This window comes from Parus major, chromosome 7, assembly GCF_001522545.3.
Source record: "Parus major isolate Abel chromosome 7, Parus_major1.1, whole genome shotgun sequence".
Lineage (NCBI taxonomy): Eukaryota > Metazoa > Chordata > Aves > Passeriformes > Paridae > Parus > Parus major.
The window spans coordinates 20,755,205-20,768,621 of NC_031776.1; the positions used below are offsets into that span (position 1 = coordinate 20,755,205).

The 13,417-nt window shown below is 35.6% G+C and overlaps 1 protein-coding gene across 4 annotated transcripts in view; it reads left to right on the plus strand.

The window, feature by feature from the left end:
• FAP (fibroblast activation protein alpha) overlaps positions 1-13,417 on the plus strand; it is a 41,192-nt gene that overhangs the window by 3,430 nt on the left and 24,345 nt on the right. For 2 of the 4 annotated variants that reach the window (XM_015634940.2, XM_019007532.2), the window contains exons 3-11: positions 1,238-1,322; positions 7,327-7,422; positions 9,272-9,366; positions 9,474-9,548; positions 9,735-9,787; positions 10,763-10,835; positions 11,412-11,532; positions 12,029-12,183; positions 13,252-13,355. In XM_015634940.2, coding sequence (XP_015490426.1) covers positions 1,238-1,322; positions 7,327-7,422; positions 9,272-9,366; positions 9,474-9,548; positions 9,735-9,787; positions 10,763-10,835; positions 11,412-11,532; positions 12,029-12,183; positions 13,252-13,355 — 857 coding nt within the window. Of the gene's footprint in view, positions 1-54; positions 980-1,237; positions 1,323-7,326; positions 7,423-9,271; positions 9,367-9,473; positions 9,549-9,734; positions 9,788-10,762; positions 10,836-11,411; positions 11,533-12,028; positions 12,184-13,251; positions 13,356-13,417 lie in introns of those variants that run through there. The other 2 variants (XM_015634941.3, XM_015634942.2) reach the window with 2 other exon arrangements.

Consider the following 13,417-nt stretch of genomic DNA (forward strand, 5'->3'; position numbering starts at 1 on the left):
AGGGACGGCTGTGCCCGGGTCATTCAGCCGGGGCCGGGTCCCTTAGGGACGGCTGTGCCCGGGTCATTCGGCCGGGGCCGGGTCCCTCAGGGGCGGCCGGGACCGGGCCGGGGTCACTGCCAGCCGCCGCGGTGGTGGGTAACGTCGGGGAGAGGGCAACGTCGGGGAGAGGGCACGGCCGACTTCTCCTTCCCTTTTCCAGCCTTTGTCTCCTGATTATGTAACCTGACACTGCGGTCTTCGGAGTTTTCCCAGTTTTCAGCTGACCTCATTTCAGTGTGCTAAATAAAATAGGTGTAATTGGTGGTTGGAGAGCTATTTCAGAATTTCCGCTGGGCCTGTATGTATTTATTTCCTAAGATCTACGTAGCCTATAGATGTGCATAGTTTTCAGGGGAAAACAGCGATTCTCTTCACATGTGGAAGACATTAAACAGTTTCTGTTTCTGCTGCTTGTTTTGCATTCTTGTACCATCATTTATTATTTCTAAAAGTAAACATATGTGAATTCAACATAAACAATAAAGCTATGGGATTTTCTTATAATTTCTCTGTAGAGAGTAGAAATACAGTCATGACTGTGTCCTGAGAATGTGGGGATTGCTAAAAAACAAAGTAGATACTTTGCAGAGAAAAACAGTGCATGTCAAGTATCTGATGAGTCATAAAACCTCAAGTTAGTGTAAGCAGATGTTGGTTACAGCTCACATTGATGGGAAGTACATAATCACCACCCCGATAGCCTCCCACTGTCCGTTTCTGGTCCAAGAACTTCCCCAAAAGTGTGGTTTCAATTTTATGGAAAGCCTTTGAAATTTGGCACAGCTTCCAAAAGTATGTAGGAAAAAAAAGTCTGCCAGAGGTTTGGCCTCCAACTGTGAAAACAGACACTGCCTTTTCAAACTCCTCTCCTAGATCTACTGACCAACACCCAGAAGAGAGAACTTACATTCTTTTAGAATACAACAGGAGAATGAAGGTCTGTATGCTCCTGAATTCAACTTTTGGTTATATCCTTTGTTTTAAACTGTCAGCTGCTGCACAAGGCCAGGCTCTGATGTGAAAATACTTGCTTTAAAGAGCGAAGAAGTCTTTTCGTATGTACTACAGGGACATTTTTTACTTGTTGCTTGGACAGATTACAGAAGTTAGAAGGAGGATTTCATTGTTTACCAGCCATGGAGGCAAACTTCAGGCAATATTAAAAATGTAATTATTGTTTGTTTCTGTTCTGCAGACCCGGCTAAAAATCATATTTGGCGTGGTTATATGCCTTTTGCTTTCCTTATTACTTATGTGTATTATACTCCTTCCATCAAGAGGTAAGGTATTTCTAATCTAATGTAGTGTAAAATGCAGTGTCTTTGGCTATTGTGGCTTCTAAAGTTCACAAAAGTTTATCAAATCATGTTTAGGATTGTCCTGTCAGAATTGTTAAGGCTTTATCACTTTACAGAAATGTACTGACAGCTGAAATATCCTGAAGGTAGAATTGAAATGCCAGCAGATGTTGAAACAAGGAACTCCTTGAAGTGAAAAGCACCTGAATTAACTTCATTGTGCATGATATATAATGTTCTTAGTCACAGCTTCAAAAATAACTCTCAAATCTTCTCATATTATTTTTCTGTTTTAGGGTTTAGGAGACTTTCCCAAACTGTTAGTAATTTTCTTTAGCTTGATGAATTTGCATTTGGTTTTAAATGGTTGTGTAATAATTACAGAAGTTCTGTATCCAACAAGTTAAACTTTTTTTTCTTTTTTTGGTAGATAGGCTATGATTAAATTTTGTGAATATATTCAAGCTTGCATATGAAAATTAAAGTCAGCATTATATAAAATAGGGATGGATAGCTTGCTCTAGTAACTGGTGTAGTTACCTACACCAGTTGTAGGTAAATCAACCCAGTGTGGTCTGCTGATTCCTCTGGTGAAGCTTGTAATGAGTTTTGAAATTTTGAACATGAGTGGCACTGACTTGATGGTAATTGTTTTCTATGACAAGTTAGTAAGGGCAATACAAGTATTAACATGACCCTATCACTATGGCAGATAACTTTAATGCCTCTAAAATAATTAAAATATTAATAAAATACTTATATTCCAGTATCTATTTAAAGGACTTTTTTTATTATTATTACTCTTTTTTTCATGTGTGGGCAGGGGCACTGAAATGGAGAAACAGTTTTCTATTTACAACTAAATTATATAAAATCAACCATCTGCTTAAGTCATGTGAAAGTTAACTCCTGCAGTTAACATGCAGGTTTTGTGAAAGGTGAAATCTCTTTTGTATCTGATAGTTCTGTGTCTAATGCTTGTCATGGGTTGTTGAGAGAAGGGTTAAAGTTTTCTGAAGCAATTAGGGATGATTCTGTTATGCAGCATTTTAATATGAGGATAGATATATATCAGTGATATATATCTATAGATAAATATAGATAAGCATATATATATATGTATATATATTATGCCATACTGGAAGAGATACCACCTCAGAGTGACTGGTTTGACTTTTACTGTCAATAGTGGGGTGCCAGATTTTTTTCTCTAGCTATGCATGGTCAAATCTGAGCTTTCACTATGAGGTAAATGCATGGTATCAAGTCAGACTTACTCCCATCAGATCTGCATTTTATGACACGGAAAGCAGAATATTTTTATGAGATTTAAATTTGTAGAATAGTAGTGAGGAAACAAAGAGGTTGGAGACCAAGGATCAGTTTGTCAGCCTGAAGAAGTTGATAAAGTTGATGGAAGGTACTGTAGGAAAAAGTGATTATGTATTTTTCCCTGTCCAGTTGTCACATACAGCTCACTGGCCTCTTCAGTACATCAGCAATTATGGAGAGCACTTGTCATCTCTCTTGGAATAGTTACTTGATAACCAGTCATACCAAACATCATATTTAGATCCAGCAGGATGATAAAGAAATTATCTTGCTTCACTGGATGCTTTTGGAGGAGCATTTTAGACAATTGAGGAACACACAGTTATGTCCAACACACATTTATTTTGGATGGGTCAGATTATGGCTTCTTATTCTCAGATGGAGCTGCAAGTGCTGCAGTTACCTATTAAAATGCCTTAACTTTTTTGAATTCTAAGTAGTCTACTGATCAGTTGTAAATAGAAGAAATATAAATTAATTTTGCAGTTACGAATTTTGCAAGTTGAAGACAGACAGGAAATGTCTATACAGCTGGAATGTTGTTTGTACATTCCAGCTTTACCACTGCTCAGCTGAAAGGATGTGGCAATCTAGAAAGACAATTAATTGCATATGAGAAATGCATAGACACAGATCAAATAAATTTCTACTTAAGAAATCTGCAAAGAAAAATGGAAGGAACATTTAGTTCTGTTTTTGTCTGCTAAGTTTCTAGTCATTTCATGTTCTTCAGTTTTCTCAAAATGTGATAGGTGGTTTTGGTTTACATATGCAAGTGTATAAAAATGTCAAAACTTCTCAAAAGTTAACTGGACAATATTTTTTTTTGAAAGGATATTAACAGGGAAATGCTTGCAGTTATTAGACAATTTCTGTGGGGCTCAGAAGAGCAAGGTGGGCAATCTCAATGTGGCAAATGGCATCCATGCCTAAGAAATCACTGACCATTTTTTGACACATCTTTGAGGCAGGAATGTGTGGTGGGCTTTACCTGGCAGTGATAACCCAGCTATGATACCGCAACTCCAAACAGTTTAAAGGAGTTTTTCACTTGTACACTAGTGCACCTAGTCCTGTTCTTCTGCAGCTTAAACAAGAAAGAAAATACCTCTCTGCAGCTGAGAAGCAATAGCAGAACCACAGGCAGAGTTACAACTGTATTGCTTACAAATGTATTTACAAATGTATACAAATAAAAATGTATTTGTAGAGTTGCAAATGTATTGCCTAGGCTTCAAATTAATCTCTTCTGCTATTTTTAATGAATGTCCAAAGTCATGTCTGTCGCAGTTTCTGTTCCCTTTTTACTCTTGGCCCAGGCCTGAGGTCCAATCCCTGTTTCTCTTATGTCACAGATGAGGTCATAGGGTTTATTGCTCAGACACAAAATGGTGAGCAGCCAGTTTCTTAGGAGGAGGTAGTGCTCACTGCAGCACCTCAGCCAAATCCAAAAGTGGAAAAGCCAGTTCAGTTGATGTGAGCTGATGCTGAGTGTGACCAAAGTTCTGGAGAAAGGTCAGGAGTGTTGGAATTAATTTCTGGTGCTAAACTGAGTGGTTTGTTTCCTCATGTTGGAGGAGCTTGTGCTTCAGCTATTCAGCATCAGCCCACAGAGATGAAAATGGAAATTCTAGTCCAGATGCAAACAATAATACCATGCTAACCAGTTTTCCTTTGGCACGTCCTCTACTTGATGTTTAGCAGTGGATGGTAAATAAAATACTTTAAAAAATACATATGTGTTAAATACATATAAAATACATCTATCTATAACTACACAAAAAATACCATATACAGAAGCAACAATACCTTCTGATTCTTATGTATGCTTACTGTAATTTGTCAAGACTAGACTCAGTTTATAAGGATGCACATTAGAACATGTTGTGGAATAAGCCAAAAGCCAAGAGAGCTTTGTAATATAAAAGGTTGTGTTGGTTTACCCACATCCAGTCTTTGAAACTGAATAATCCTGATAATACAAGCAGAATTTCACAGTGATGGAGTGATGTGCATAAAGTTAATCTGAGTTTAATATAACTGCAAGTTTTGCTTTCTGTGTTTGTTTTGGGTTGCAATAAAGTAAAGGAGAAGCTATCTGCATAAAGCCAGTGATAATTATTAGACGTTTACAGACTTTTATCACTATAATTATATGTGTAAGTCCAATACACTCAAATGCATGAGTGAGTAATTATGATAATTGAATATATAAAGCAATTTACACTGGGAAGCAAAATAACCAATTCAGTGCACAGGAAAATACAGAACTGCACCCTGTAAATGAGTGGAAATGGACCACAAAAGATTAAAATTGAGGCAGGAGGGTGGTGATGGGAGGTAAACAAAGCTGGAGTTTGGTAAGCTTTCGTCTCTGTGGTTGGCTCTGTTGTTTGCCTTCCTTTTTGTCCCTGGACATTTTTTTTTTTCATCCTAATTATTTCATGGAGGAAACAAACCACAATGAAAGAATTTGGCAAGCCTGCCAACAGCCATTCAAATTAATGTCTATAGAGTGCTGCAGATATGTAAAGTAATTTCCATGTTAGAGTCTGGTTTGTGAGCAGAGATTTCAGATACTGTAATTGAACAAGTCTCTAGTTACAGAAGAGAGAAACAGCAACAATTGTGGGAAACTAGTGAAGATGCTACTGCTATCTTCTGTTACCTAAAAACAAGCATTCAGAATTGTAAGTACTCAAGTGAGAAATAGTTGTGTTCAAATTTTTTGTAGTACAGTGGTAGAAGTACAGGTCTTAGTGGGCACATTTTGAATATCAGTAGTCATAATAAATCCTCACAGAATATTAAGTATGTAAATTTGAAATAGCTAACAAAGGAGAGGTTTAAATTAGAGCTGTGAAATTAAACCAGTGATGAAAAGTTTGTGATATTGCTTGTCTGTTAAGATGAGAGAAGAAACCAGGTAATTTTACCAGATTAGGGTATCAAAAAGGACTGCAAATTTTCTATACAAACAACCTTGGAAATATTGATTTATCTTGCTGATAAGCTTATTCACTTAGAGAATTTTAACTGAGAGATGGTGATAAATATTTATCATTCAACTTAACTAGAACTGAATTCTTTGGAATTACTTTCTGTGCATTTTTTTTATAATCTGCTATCTTCTAAATTTATCCTTAGTGTATCAAAGATCTGTAATATGCAGTCATAGTATTAGCAAGAGGAATTAACTTCTTATTGAACTTCTTGGGATATTTTCTGGACATATTGCTAGCTCAGAGTTTATACAGACAGGTTTTTGCCTCTGGATTGGCATTCAGTTTTATTCCTTGTGACAGCTTTCTTCTGTGTTAGCGCATACAAGGCTTGTGTCAACAGTCAACCTGACATGTGTATTCTACAGTAAGTAATAGTCACTTAGCAGAAGAAAATATGTATTATCATTACAAAGTACTATAGAAGGCAATATGAAGAAACATTTCCCAGGAAGTCAGTGTGATCTTAACAGAGAGGGCAACTAATGAGCAAGTGATGGAGCATGATATGAAACCTGAGAGCAACGAGTCATCTTGATTATCTACTGTCGTCTGAGAGCTCTGAAGGAACAAACAAGGGAAGTGGCAAACATCTACTAAGCTGCAGTGTGACATCTCTACTACCTCTGAAAACCCTGGCAGAAATCCCTTTGATTTTAAAGGAGAAAGCATAGTGTTCAAATGCCTGAAAGCTGCCATTATTATGCTGTTGAAATTTAACCATTGGCCTTTATCAGAAAAGTTAATGTGTCTTTTGAGGATTAAATATTTTGATTACTCTCACTCTTCTGAATTGCATAGGTTCTGTACAGGAACTGCACAGCATAATCCTCTTCTTATCCAGTTGATTTAACCTTGAATTTTCTTTTAAAATAGGACCTAGCTTAAGTTGTTTAGCTTTGGGAAAAATATTGCCAGACAAGAGCCAGAAAACCAGTCTCCACTTTTTGCATTATTTTAACACAGTTATATGTCCTGCTTAGAAATCAAATATTTTATTTCTTCTGTCTTCTTTCAAGAATCATTATCAATTTTCTTTTGCAGCATTAAATAAAAAGTTCAAGTTTGAGTTCACTCATTACTTTTCAGTGTTATTTTTACTTACATTCTTTCATCGATGTTTTTCATGTGACTGCTAAGAAATATATGTGGATGGTGATTATTTTGCAAGCCATCTTCTAACAATGGGTAATGAGGCATGGAAAAAACTTGGAAGTAAGGGTATGTAGGCACATGCTGTTGGTTACTATTTGCTGAACACGTGGAGGTCTTGGTTAAAATAGTTGCCACTACAAGTTCATGAAACCCATGCTTTAACAATAAAAAATAAAAATACCAAACAATCTTTAATCTGTCATTTTTGTGGAAAAGGCTTATTTGGACTCACAGGTCTTCACGTAAATGTGTTTGAGTGAAATAAATTAGTTTGTCTAGTTAATTTTGCATTCCCAAAGATGAGTCTTTCAGAGGCTAAAGGACCTTACCAGAACAGTAACAGAGAACTTTCCTTTCTGCTGCACCTGTGCTTTGCATATCTCCAGGACTGTGATATCGTCACTGTTACCTGGCACTAAATATAGAAAAAATAAAATACTGGACTAATAAATTTTTTCCCTCTTTTCATTAACATAAACTTTTTGTCTTATTCTTAGTTATCAACACAGATGATGGTCCCAGAGCTCTTACATTGGAGGATTATTTGAATGGAAACTTCCAATATAAAACATTTTTTCCATATTGGGTGTCAGGTAAGTAAATCCTTTTCTCAAACATAGATAAGCCTTTCTAATATGTACTTCCAGACTGGTTTACACAGACTGAGAAATGTATTTTCCTTCCAGCTTTACTTTGAATGAATGCTAACTATGAAATTAAACAATGTGTTAGTCAAAACTTATGGTTGAAATTTACTGTTCTGTCAGTCATTCTAGAAAATCCAGGTATTTGATGTTTCAACAGACATGTCTAAGTCAAGTATAAACTATAATTTTACAGAGGCCTTCAGTGTTTTATTTCTTTTACTGTCATATTCATTGCAGCAAGTGAAAGAAATTTGTCAATGTGTCAGTCATTCCTTAAGCAATCTCTTTTTCATGCTTTTCACAGCACTTTTCACTTACCACATGAAGTGATTGAGGTAGTCTGTTTTACAGGTCCTGTTCTTTGTTTTCAGTAGTACCTGGCTCTGCAATGAGGCCAGCTGTTCTAATTTCATTTAAGGAAGTGCTGAAATTCCTGAGTTCCAGGATATTGCATAGAAAATAAATTTGAATTTCTGAGTTCCTTAAGGTGGAGACATGAAGTTAATTGCTGCTGATATAAATGTGTCTGTGTGTGGCTGAAGCACTGCTCTTGTTATCATTGAATTGCACAGCCCAGGAAGACTGGAGCTAGCCTGGATTACATTCTAGCACTCATACTACTCCCATCTCTGTGCTGCCTCAAGCACTGTTCTCTGCCAGTAACAAGCATAGTGCCCATTCACATAGAGTTTCACCAAGCTGGTTTAGCCCACAATTTTAGAACAGAAGTAAAGCCTTATATGGTATTTCTTGCAGCGGTTCAATTCTATGATTAACAGTTGGAAGTATGTTGATATCATTTGTATGATTTAAAAATTATGTCACTGTTTGTTAGAATTGTGTCTAAATGTCTGAAGAATGTAGGCAGCATATCACCTAAACCTAATACTCTTCTCTCTTTATAGCTTTCTCACTTAGACTTATCTTTCCTTTTAACAGTCACAAATCTCACACAAAAGTCATGCCATAGATTCCATAGATAGTCATGCCTACAGCATTCCATATGTCTACTTCTCTTCTGAAACAAGGAGTTAAAATTGTATATCTCATCCTAAGGGTGATTTTAAACACAAATACTGTTACACAAATCACACAAGAGTGCTCAGAAGATCCAAGGGTGATCTAATTTCCTAAAAATGAACATATTCACAATGTTTCAGGCTGCTTCTTAACTTTTTGTTTTCTAGCTACACCAAATATATAATTCCTTCTCTCTGTTCATAGCAGTAAAAATAATAATATGAAACTGAAATTCTGATTTTCATTCTCTACCAAACTATAGCTCAGATCTTGAGCACACATTGAAAATTGCATTTTTAATGAAGCCCACTCACACTCATTTTGTAGGACTTTGGTGAGTAAGGGTAGAGTCATGCACTGTCAGTTGCATGGTACTGCTGTTATCTGCAGAATATACAAATGAGAATGTTCTATTAAAATTATAAGGAAAGATAATTTTCTTTAAAACATTTACATTTTGATATTGACTTTCTAATGGGTCTGTCAGGGGCATTCTTGATCAGACATTGATGGGAATAAAATCTGGCATTTATTTTTAAAGTTAAATAGTTGATCCTCTGTGCAGTGTATAATTTCAAAAATGTACTTAAGAATCCTGAAGATAGTTTTTTGATAACTCTGTACCTCAGCATCCTTAGAAGAAAAACATTCTTATGTAGATGCCAAAAGATATTTGCCTAAAACCTAACCCTTGGAAGAGGTATGAATTGTTGATAAACTATTTGTTCTGTAGTATCTTCTGGAAGGTAACATACATTTTATCTTGTTTATAAAGATAATGAATATCTTCATCAGTCTCCAGAAGATGATATTATTCTTTACAATGTTGAAATTAATTATGCAACCACCATCATGACAAACAGCACAATGGTATGTACTTTTTTAATTAATAAAAAGGCAGAAAAGTGCAGCTGTATTTCAAGTTACAGTTTAAAAGTGTGTGAAACTAGAATCTAATTTACTTCTTAATTTTTCAGAAACAAGTTAATGCTTCAAATTATGTGATGTCATCAGACCAATATTTCATAGCTCTGGAAAGCAATTATTCAAAGGTAATTTTTTTAATATACCTCTTAATGTAATGTTTAATTTTATTTAGTAATTTGTTGATTGTGTTTACCGTAGATACATGTTTCTTGGTACTTTCTTGAGAAAGGGGTAGGCTGTGAAGAGGCAGCTGAATATTTGTAGATTATCTTTTTCAAGGCTAATAGTATTCTCTTACTTCATTTATGCAGCTGTGGAGATACTCTTACACAGCATCATATCACATTTATGATCTCATAAATGGGTAAGGCCTTATATTTCTTATAGATTCCTGTGGTGAATACACTGTAATGATGTTCTTGCAAGCATTCACTCCAAAGCTGTAGTAATGTGATTACCAACTTGCTTTGCTTTTTCCTAAGTCTGTCAGGTTACTTGTTTCCTTGAGAAAAAAAAAAGTTCTCTAGGAAAAATCATACATTCTTTTCATCTGGATTAATTTCTATTCCATGCCATAAAATTTCCACTTCTCAATATTCTCTTATGTCTCCATCCCCTTCTACTAATTCATTATTTTTATTATTGATCTAATTTTCAGCTTTCCTAAAACTCTTGTAACAACCCATCCTGCATTCCCCAGAAGTCTGTAGCTTCTCCCATGGCATTTGGACTCTTTCCCAAAATTGCCCGAACCTCTTCCCTCTACACCCAACTCCAAAGGATGCCATCTGCCTCTGCAGTCACCTTTTTATGCTGTAAGAAGCAGCATGACCAAATGCTTCTTAGTTCTGAGCAACAGGGGCTGCACTGAGCATCATTCTTGGGAAGCTGTTGGCTCAAGGTGAGAGGAAGAGGTTGCTGCAAGCTAATTTGAGTGGACAGGTGCTGCTTGTGAGTTAGGATCCTCAGCGAGTGTTGGACGTACTGCTGTTGCACCTGCCTCAGTGTATGCTGAGTTCACATTTCCCAATAACCTGCCGAGACTGAAATGCAGACTGCAGCTACAGCAAATGACTGTAGGTGATTGTGCAGCATTTGGAAGGAGTTAAGGCTGGCTTCTTAGGCTGCTGAATACTTTCAAAGGAGTATGTGTAAGCCTTTTCCAGCACTGATGCACGCCATCGTGTTAACTGCATGTCTCTGCCTGCCTTAATTGTGCATTGCTTGAGAAACGATAAGCGGTTAGATAATAACTTTGTGACTTCTTTATTAATGTACAATAAAATGATCCATTTGCACTGTGCACAAAAAGCCATCTCAACTTCTTTCCTTTTTTTAGTGGTTTTGTAACAGAAAATCAGCTTCCACATAAAATTCAGTATATATCCTGGTCACCTGTTGGACACAAATTGGTTAGTAAAGATAATTAAGTGCTAGAATGAATTTGCTTTGTATAGATAAAAGATATTTATCTGCTTTGTTTTTATTTTATTAGGCCATATTTTTGAGAGGTGTGTCTTTATTAATCTTGGTTATGAGAAATAATGACAAAGAAAACAGTTTAACTTGTTCAGATTTTATTGTCTGTGTCTCAATAGAAGAATAATCTATGTTCTCAGGTACATTATATGTTTCAGTTTGCTCACCAGTCTCTATCCAGAATTGACCAACATAATTTTGTATTAGATTAAAGACAGTTTCAAGGCCTGAAAATCAATTGGTTTCCCTTTGATGCTGTGTAATACATGAATTTAAAATGGAGATTTACAGATGCAATATTTAAAATCTACTCTAACACAGAATCTGGCCTGTAATGTATAATTTATTTGCTGAGGTAACAACTCTTGCAGAGTTTACAAGGGCTATTAGTGTACTATTTCCCATTTTGTATTCATTAGGTCTTGCTTGTGTAACGTAGGAGTGTTGACTGCAGATTTTGCTCTAATCCTATTAGCCTGTACTCTTAAAAAACACTTTCTTGGCTTTAGGTATATGTATATCAGAATGATATCTATTTGAAACAAAGTCCCAGAGAGGCACCAATTAAAATAACTAGTGATGGAAAACAGAATGAAATATTTAATGGGATTCCTGACTGGGTCTATGAAGGTAAGAAAATCTTGAAAGGCAACAACATGTTAAATACTTTGTTTAGATTGGTTCTGATTTTCACAATCCATTTTAAAATATCTGTGATGATACTCTTTTTTTAAGCCCTAAGGATTGTTTCTTTTCCATATTGTATTTGCTGTACAATGTGTTTATTTTGTATTCATAACATATAACCAAAATCCTGAGTCTTTATTACTGAAACTGTATCAGAACTCTACAAAGTTGTCTTCCTTCCAGTGCAAAGACAGAGGCTGGGAATTAAGACTTAAAGTTTTAATTTCAGTGAAAATTTGGCACTTCAGTGCATCCAAAAAAATTTAAAAAAACATGCACACATGAAAATCCCTGAGTTAAGTGGGATCTGTGTGCATGTTTTGAGATGTTTGATGTTATTTATTTTATGTAAGTGTCTTTATGTGACTAGATTGATGAGTAGAATCCTAAAATAGATTGGAAGGTAGATTACAGTTATAAACTATTTTTATTTCATCAGAGGAGATGCTAGCAACAAAATATGCACTGTGGTGGTCTCCAAGTGGAAGATATTTAGCATACGTACAATTTAATGATTCTGACATACCTGTTATTGAATATTCATATTTTGGTGAGGACCAGTATCCTAGAAAAATAACTATCCCATACCCAAAGGTATGTTTTACCATTATTTTGACTTATTTTCTGCTGAAAAATGAGTTATTACATTGAGAAAATTAATTGTGCTTAATTCCTTAAGTATTGCCATGGTTGAGCCCATTGTGACTTAAATGAAAGAAAAAAAGCTTGGTCTAAGTTCTGAAAAGCTGTAGGTACATACAAAATTTTAAATATAATGTCAGTGAAATAAGTGGAATTACTCACGTAGGTAAAAAGCATGTGCAAAAGTACATTAGCATGCTTCAAGCCTTAATATTTTTCAATTCAGTTTACTTATTCTGGTGTATAAAGTATGCAGTTGTTATTTTTCATCATAGTAAATAAATTATGAGACTAAATTATTTTTTATTTTTAAAATAAAGGCTATGGCAGCTTCACTTTATTTGCATACTTCATAGTGCTTTTTGATCTCAAGGGGCTTTGGATTTTAATTGCTTTCAAGTGTCAGATCTAAGGCAATAAGGTTTTGGGTTGGCATTTCTTCAGCATGTATTAGAGAGCTCTCCTGACTCTTATCATGTTCATATGATTTCGAGGGATCATGTTAATGTATCTTAAGAATTTGCTCACCTGTCAGCTGGGTCACAGTTCTAAAGTAAAACTGGATGGTTTAGACCACACATAGAGAAGAATTAAAAAACTGTTAAGGTATGCAGTGAAGAAGCAACCATGAAATCAGTTTAAGCAACCATTTCCCTGCTGGAATATCAAACAGCACTTGCAATCATGTGAATAAACTGGAGTTTTGTGCTGAAATCAGTTTAAAGTGTGTTGCAGAGAACCACACTGCAAACAGAGCAATGGTTCTCATGAAGTACATTTTCTGTAGAGAAAGGCACTAAACGCAAACGTTTAAAAGGTTTTCTTTAGATATGCAATGATACAAAGTTAAGTATATACTACTGCTGCAGTGTCACTCTGAGAACTTATAAGACCATTTTCTCTATTACACTCAACTGAATTCATATTTTGTAACCTGCCTCCTGCAAAAAGTGCTTTGATTTTCCTCAATCTGAATTATTCAGATCCTGGTTTTAATAATCTAAAATATTTTCTTTGAAGGCTGGAGCTAAAAATCCTACTGTTAAAGTGTTTATTGTAGACACTATTAACCCTGACGCATTTGGTCCTAAGGAGATGCCAGTTCCTGCAGTCATAGCATCCAGGTAGCGTGGCTTCAAATATGTCTTTTCTTATTTAAAAAAAAAAAAGGTTTTGTCTATTTGTT